Raw genomic sequence first — 7,852 nt, forward strand, 5'->3', positions numbered from 1 at the left:
TTCTGTAGTCTCCGAGGTACCTACTACCTAATCTGTAGAGAGGTGACGTGATAGGTGACTGCTGCCAAGGACACTGTAGTACTCTGTACTTCGCAGTGCTTTTACTATGCGCATCTGTCAGATCTGTCTCTGTTCATCGAAATATCAATTTGAATACATAGCCTAATGAACATCCTAGATTTATGCAATGAGATATTCTCCGTCAGTAGCACACTAGGCCGTTGAACCTGTCAGGGCTCGAAAAACTGGAGGACGTGAAGGTTGAACGAATTGCTTGGCGTCAGAACAGCCGATCGGCGCGTCCTATCAGCAGCGTCAATCTGAGCATGAAATCATGGCAGAGCAGCCAGCCAAGCGCCATGATGTGAGCTCTGCGTTGGTATCTCAATCATAAGCATCATCCTGACCTGTCCACCTCTGCTCATCTCTGGAAACCTCAATCTATCTGATACTCAATCAATCTGTCAACCAAAGACTCTTTGACTGCTGCTATATTGGTTCTCTTTGAGCTCGTTGTAGTAGGTTCCACTTTCCACCTGGAAACCTTATCGGCTGGCATTTCCTGGGTTTTTTTATCTCTGCCGCCCATCTCTGTCATCATCCATCGCCATTGCTCTTACTGACATCTTTCTGCTAACTCCTACGTCTCTAGGGACAGTCTTCATACCTTCCCGCCGTCGATGGCCTTTTTTACATCGCCCCAATCCTTCCAGAATGCCCAGCCGTTGTCTGCTCGCCAGTTCGTGACGCAAACAGGCTTCAACACGGGCCTTCTTCAAGATGTTTCCAGTCCTCATTCGAGCCACCCCGCCTTCGGGCACCTAGTGCTCCTTGTCTTTGAAGCTGTGCTGGAGGTTGTATGCGTCAGTCTGCCTGGTTATATTGCTGCTAGGGTCGGCATGTTCGATGCAGACGCTCAGAAATTTGTCGCCAATCTTAATGTTGCTCTGTTTACGCCTTGCTTGAGTATGTAGGATCTTCATCGCTCAACTTGCTTGCTTCTAACCTGAATCGTTTGCGTGCAGTCTTCACCAAGCTTGGCTCCCAGCTGACGGCCGAGAAACTCACTGACCTCGCCATCATTCCCGCTATCTTCGTTGTCCAAACCGCTGTTTCATACTTTTGCGCTTATGTGGTTTCGCGATGCTTCCGGTTCCAGAAACGCGCGTCAAATTTTGTGGCAGCGATGGCGGTAAGTATTCCTACGACCTTTCACGCCAAACAATGTCTAATTTGTCACTGCGTCTAGGTGTTCGGAAACTCAAATTCGCTTCCCATCTCGCTCGTGATCTCTTTATCGCAGACACTGAACGGCCTCCACTGGGATCGCATCCCTAATGATAACGATGACGAAGTTGCGGCGCGCGGTATCCTTTACCTGCTCATCTTCCAGCAGCTCGGCCAACTGGTGCGATGGAGCTGGGGCTATCGTGTTCTTCTTGCACCAAAGGAGCGCTATATTGAAGAGGGTGATAATGAGGATGGCGAGAACCGAGTCGCACAGGGACAAGAGCGATACACCGATAACCCGGAGCAAGTCGACCCGGATGAGCCCTTGATAAGGACAAGGGACTCCTCCGATGACATTGTCCCCCGCGCGACAGCTTCAAACGACGGTTCTGAGGAGTTTCAGTCTGGAGATGCGACTCCAGTAAATGCACGCAGCTACTCGTACACGAAGTTACCGCACCCTGAACTAGAGCAAAACCACGATGAGTCGCCGTTGCTTGGGCCACCTCCCAACGGGCCGTTTCTTCCTCGTCAGGACTCTCGTGGCGACATCTTGCGTTTCCCGAATGTGGAAGTGAACCCTGAGGAGACCCAGTCCGAGCAGGGAACTGTTCCTCGTTTGAAGGCTTCAGTGCTTCGACTAAGGAGCCGCATTGCCAACGGCTGGGCCAAGGCAACAGGTGCAATGTACAGCCGACTTCCACCGGGTGTCCAAAAGGCACTTTCCAAGAGCTACAATGGTGTCCGCCGATTTTTTAGCGGCGTCTGGGATTTTATGAACCCACCGCTCTGGGCAATGTTGGTTGCAATAATTGTGGCTTCTGTGCCCGCGCTACAGCGGCTATTCTTCGATGAAGGTACATTCATTCGCAATTCCGTAACTCGTGCCGTCAGTCAAAACGGCCAGGTTGCTGTTCCCTTGATCCTGGTCGTTCTTGGAGCAAACCTGGAGCGTAACACAATACCTCGTGAAGCACTCGAAGACATGGAAGACGCCGGGACCGAGAAGAAACTGATTATCGCGTCACTACTGGCCCGTATGCTTCTACCAACGATTATCATGGCGCCTTTCCTTGCCTTGCTGGCCAAGTACGTTCCCGTCAGCATTGTGGATGATCCGATCTTCATCATTGTCTGCTTCTTGCTCACTGGAGCGCCTTCGGCTCTGCAATTGGCCCAAATTTGTCAAATCAACAACACCTATGTTGGTGCCATGTCGAAGCTGTTGTTCCAAAGCTACGTTGTTTGGTAAGCTCTCCTAATCCCTGTTCTCGGATCAACTCACTGACTGTCACAGGATTCTTCCATCGACCCTCGTCCTTGTAATGTGTGCTTTGGAAGTGGTGGAATGGGCCGCATAATTGGTGCTTATTTCTTTACATGTATTGTTATTATCGTGTACTTATCTCTATCAGTACTGGACTGGGTGGCGTTTTCTTGAACTACGGACACAACGAATGGGTTCTCTCTCTGGCATGGGTTTCTTATAGACTGCGATACATGCTTTGTATTGGTCAAATATCTCATGAATAACGAAGACATAAGCTGATAAGTTCAGAGAAGCAAAGCAAGCTCAGCAGGAGCGACTGTTCAACAGCGCGCATCGGACGCAGTACACCAGGGTCATTCCTTGAACACATGGCGAATCCTGCAGATTATTCTCATCAGCTCAAAACTCTTGGACAGCCAAGGTCGTACTGTCCTCCATCGCCAACAGTATGTATATTGGTGCCTCAGGCCAGAGTAATTATCAGCAGTAATCACGCCATCACTCCTTCCCTCTTCTGTCCGACCCCAACTTCTTCTCTAAACAATCCCTCTCATAGACATACCTCTATCTGACTATTGTGCCCTTTGCAACTTTAGAATCGAAGTATGAAGCATACTGCTGCTGCTCGCTCGCGACCATACCCAATTTTGTTCGAAAGAGACCCAAGCACGAACAATCAACCACGATAGGAACGCGGGGATGACCCTCCCCGGATCACACTCCAGTCCAGTACCTCTGTTTCTCAAAGGTCCTCTATAAACTCTACGGACATCCTTCTAAGCTTCGGTAGTTCGTCAAAAGATGACTTAGCGATCTCCCAATGCGACAATGAATGATCCATCCATGCCGTACGGTAACTCATGCTGAGGGCCTCTCAAGGTCCCAAACTTTCCAACAGCACGGGCACGATAAGCAAGCATTTCCGGAACCGGCGGGCCTATCATCATGTCCGCAGTCCGCTGGCTCCTTAGCGATCCCGAGGCAGCGGATGATGAGCTTGCTAGCTACAGTAGCGGTGTCGCGTGAGCAGCAGCAGAGCGGATCGCTGAGGCTTATCTCTCCCTTAAACCCAAGCGACAGGAGAAAAGTCGCCGCAAATGTACGATGACAATGCTTATCGCACCAACAACTTGGGGCACGAGCTGGTTGGCTAGATGAATCATCGACATCGTCGCACCCGCTGCTGTTTGTCGGTGTCATTATCGAGATTCATTATTATTGTCTCATGAAGCTGGCGGTGGGCTGCTGCGACAGTATTGGATGTCACATGTTACAGATACCTGAATCTCGCCACTAATGGCTTTCCCAACTCTTCTGCCTTGCGGTATCATCCTGCGCAACCTTCTTATCTTTTCCCTGCCTGGACCCTTGTGTATCAGCTATCTACCTATCTCTTTGCGCCTTCCTTCGACTTCACCGCTGCAATTGTTCATCTTCCTTCGTCTTGAATCTCGTTCCTGAGCTCCACTCAGGTCGGTCCGCTGCTTTTACAATCCCACACTGGAGTCTTGACGCTATAGTGCCCGGCGCCCCCCACCGGGTACCCCCATTCGTCTTCTTCGTTTTTCTTTTCTCTTCTGGTCTTGACTTCTTCTATATTCTCGATCTCGACCCCTATTCAGAAATCACCTTCTTCACACGAACAAACGGTGTGCTTCCAGTGGCCCGTACGGAGAATCATTGCGGTAGACAAACGTGATCGACCCTCTTCCCCGAATGCGCCATCCACAATTTTGATCTCGACGTGTTGAAGATGCCTTCGTTTGAAGACCACATCGCAGACTCTGGCCCTGACCGCGAAGGTAGGTGTCCTTGCTTTCAACTACACACAATATCGCTGCTCCTGGTCCCTGAAATCGTTCCCCTTTGTTTTCTTGGCTTGTTTGGCCAATAGTAGTTGTAGTCACCTCCGCGGCGGCTCTTGCTGGAGTAGTCTTATGATCTCATCACCCACTTTTCTTTTCCATTTGGGAAAATCCCTGCCCACCTTCCCGCTCTACTCTATCCCTCCACTCTTCAATGGCACATATCTCGATGTATCTATGGATTCTGACAAGTCTTTGAAAGGCCCCTACCCAGGTCTCGAGACTAACCTGCCCTCCCCCGCCCACAAACCCCGTCCCGACGCACCTACCACCACTTCCGACGGAAATGCCAGCGGTATCAGGCAACGACGCGTTTCCGCCAGCAAGGCCCCCGCGCGCCAACACCTATACCACGCTCCATCCCATGGCTCACTAAACAGCCAGACGCCCAATGCGAATGAACCGGTCACGAGAGAAGACATAGATCGGTGGTTGAAACAGGGCGAGGAGGAATCACGACATAACCTGTTCAGCCAGGTCTTCGACTGGCTTTCACGTGAAAGGTCGAAACGCAAGTTTAAGAAGAACGCCGCGAAGACAGATACAAATGGCTCGGTGAACGGCTCTGGAAATAATGGATCTGGTTCTGGTTCCAACGAAACAGAGGGAAATGGCGACGGTGCACCGTTGACGAAGACTGCGTCGCAGGGCTCCGACACTGGCCTTGCGCTCGACGGCCTAGAGAAGATCCTCCTGCATTATGCCTCCCGATACGATAGCCGGCCCACGTCTACATGCTCCTCTCGTCGATCTACGCGCCGGCGCCCTCCTTTGAAGGGTCTACGGAGGGGCTCCGCTTCCGAATCGGATTATGAGCTTGACCCCGCGACGCCTGGGGTCGATGCAGTGCTGGACAACTCGCGAACGCTATCTTACACCGGTGGCGGAGCTGAGACTGAGGATGGCGATGCTGCGAGTGTCCGACGGGCCAAAGATAGAGAGGCCTGGGTTGTTTTCAAGAGTGAACTTCTTCGCTTGACCCATACACTGGAGTTGAAGGGTTGGCGAAAGCTGCCGATGGATCTGGCGGCTGAAATTGATGTCGAGCGTCTGAGCGGTGCTTTGACGAATGCTGTTTACAAGGTCACCCCGCCGCAGAATATTCCGCCCCCTAGGGCTGAGGATGGTTCCTATACCTTGGTGCCGAGACGGCCTCCTCCGTAAGTTCTATCCTGACCGAAGATCTAGAATTGCTCTAATTTACTACAGGAAACTTTTGTTGCGTATCTACGGCCCACAAGTCGACCATCTCATCGATCGTGAGAAGGAACTTCAAATTCTCCGACGCCTGGGAAGGAAGAACATTGGACCTAAAGTCCTGGGAACGTTCAACAATGGCCGATTCGAGGAGTATCTCGACGCTCGACCACTCACGCCGCGAGAGCTTCGCGACCCATTGACAATGAAGCAGATCGCGAAACGTATGCGCGAGCTTCACGAGGGCATTGACCTACAAGATGAGGAGAGAGGAGGCGGTCCGATGGTCTTCCATAATTGGGACAAGTGGGTTGATCGTTGCGAGCAGGTGATTACCTGGGTGGATAGCCAAATCACCTCCGCGAAGGAAAGCCAGATGGCCACCGAACCCTGGCGACAGCGTGGCTACGTCTGTGGTGTCCCGTGGCCTCGGTTCCGAAAGGCCGTCGAGGACTACCGCAAATGGCTGGTCGTGAACAGCGGCGGCATACATGAGATTAAGCGACAGCTTGTCTTTGCTCATAACGACGTAGGTTTTATGCTCGTTCACGCTGTAGTTGCTTATTCATTAGCTAACGACTTCGTTGTAGACACAATATGGTAACCTGCTGCGTATGGAACCCAGCCAGCAGTCTCCCCTTCTCCTTCCAGAGAACGAGCATAAGCAACTAGTTGTCATTGACTTCGAATATGCCTCTGCGAATACCTGCGGCTTGGAATTTGCCAACCACTTTGTGAGTGACAACCGCAAGACCTTGGTGGTTTCATCTGTTAACCTTTCACCACAGACGGAATGGTGTTACAACTACCACGACGCCGACAAACCCTGGGCCTGCAACAGCCTCATCTACCCAACCCCCGAGCAACAACACCATTTCGTTACCACTTACCTAACCCACCGACCCGGTCTCAGCGGCCGCTCAACCTCCCCCTACCTAACCCCCCTCATGCGTCCCCTCTCAAGCACACCCACAATGACACCGCTCGACCTCAACGCAGACCCCGACCTCACTCCCCTCCGACAAGTTGATAGTCTCGAGCGCACATACTCACACCAGGACTCCCTCGAAGCCGAAGCACAGTTCCTAATCCGCCAGACGAGACTCTGGCGCGTGCTGAACTCCGCGCAGTGGGTTGCTTGGGGAATTGTCCAGGCGAAGATCCCGGGTATGGACGATGAGAACGAGGACGATGTCGATACACCAACTGCTACATCGCCGACGCCAGCGGCAAAGGAAACTGTCACACCGACTCCACCTGTTGACAGCGACGTCGACGAATCCGACGAATTCGATTACCTCGCTTACGCACAAGACCGGGCATTCTTCTTCTGGGCGGATTTGATTGCTCTGGGATTCGTGGCCAAGGAGACCCTTCCTAAATCCCTGATTGAAGCTGTCGAGGGGAGGATGATTGATTACTAGGCTTGCTGCTGCTATTATACCTAGGGACCCAACTAGTAGGGTTTGATTTTAACTCTGTCTGTTATCGAAACCTGTATAGCGCCGCTTCTCTTCGTTTTGATCATTCTTACCTTCTCTTTTTTTGTTGAACCTCCATTCCGTTCTCCATTGTTAGTCTTAGTTGTGTTATACATGATGTTATTTATACGTTACGCTGCGAGCGCGATACCGATACCGATACTGATACCAAACATGCAATGCATTGCCATGATTGATGAGCTATGATATCATGTACGTATCATTCAAATTATATATCCATGCCTATCTATAGGTATCTGACCTACTTGTAGCTCTGCGCTCAGGTTCTGATTACCTTACATCATACCTGACAATGGAAGCACCAAACGCCGCTTCCTGGTGCAAGCGCAGTGTTACGCGGGGACCGAACAAGGAAAGAGCGATGGGAGTCTGGTTTAGTTCCAGAGATAAGGTACGACCCCGAGGTCACCATCGTGCCTTCCTCGCGGTGTGATGTGCCTCAGTAGCTACCGAGGAAGGAGCGACGGTGCTTTGTTGCCAGAGGGAAGGTACGACCGCGCTGGAAGTCCCGGTCACCATCGCATCTTCCCACTTATGTTGTGATGTACCTCAGAGTCTATTACCGAAGGAGCGACCCTCAGGCCCGCCACCCATCGCACCTCCCTTAGGTAGACACGATGTGGCACCGTGCCTATTGTGGAAAGAGCGACTGTGTTCCATTTTAAATCCATGATATTCAGGAAAGAACGATCACGCGCGGCGGCTCCCCATTGCCCTTTTCTCGCAGCGCGAGATGTCCTCGCCCTTAGTCTACAGGTCTTGGAGCTGGGTTGGATAATTTGGTTATT

General features: G+C 51.6%; 2 protein-coding genes across 2 annotated transcripts; both read left to right on the plus strand.

Annotated features, from left to right (window-relative positions):
• The first annotated feature begins 401 nt into the window (after positions 1–401).
• Positions 402–2,730, plus strand: BDV14DRAFT_41878 (Auxin Efflux Carrier superfamily). Its single transcript, XM_073776728.1, has 5 exons — positions 402–518; positions 659–966; positions 1,026–1,192; positions 1,250–2,478; positions 2,528–2,730. The coding sequence occupies exons 2-5, from the start codon at positions 681–683 to the stop codon at positions 2,589–2,591; spliced, it is 1,746 nt and encodes a 581-aa protein (XP_073633289.1). The 5' UTR covers positions 402–518; positions 659–680; the 3' UTR covers positions 2,592–2,730.
• A 1,247-nt stretch (positions 2,731–3,977) lies between these two features.
• On the plus strand, positions 3,978–7,281 carry BDV14DRAFT_41865 (putative choline kinase). Its single transcript, XM_073776727.1, has 5 exons — positions 3,978–4,302; positions 4,568–5,525; positions 5,575–6,091; positions 6,153–6,296; positions 6,351–7,281. The coding sequence occupies exons 1-5, from the start codon at positions 4,254–4,256 to the stop codon at positions 6,984–6,986; spliced, it is 2,304 nt and encodes a 767-aa protein (XP_073633290.1). The 5' UTR covers positions 3,978–4,253; the 3' UTR covers positions 6,987–7,281.
• The last annotated feature ends 571 nt before the right edge of the window (positions 7,282–7,852 follow it).

The sequence above is a fragment of the Aspergillus stella-maris genome, assembly GCF_047715825.1.
Source record: "Aspergillus stella-maris strain CBS 113639 unplaced genomic scaffold BDV14scaffold_2, whole genome shotgun sequence".
NCBI lineage: Eukaryota > Fungi > Ascomycota > Eurotiomycetes > Eurotiales > Aspergillaceae > Aspergillus > Aspergillus stella-maris.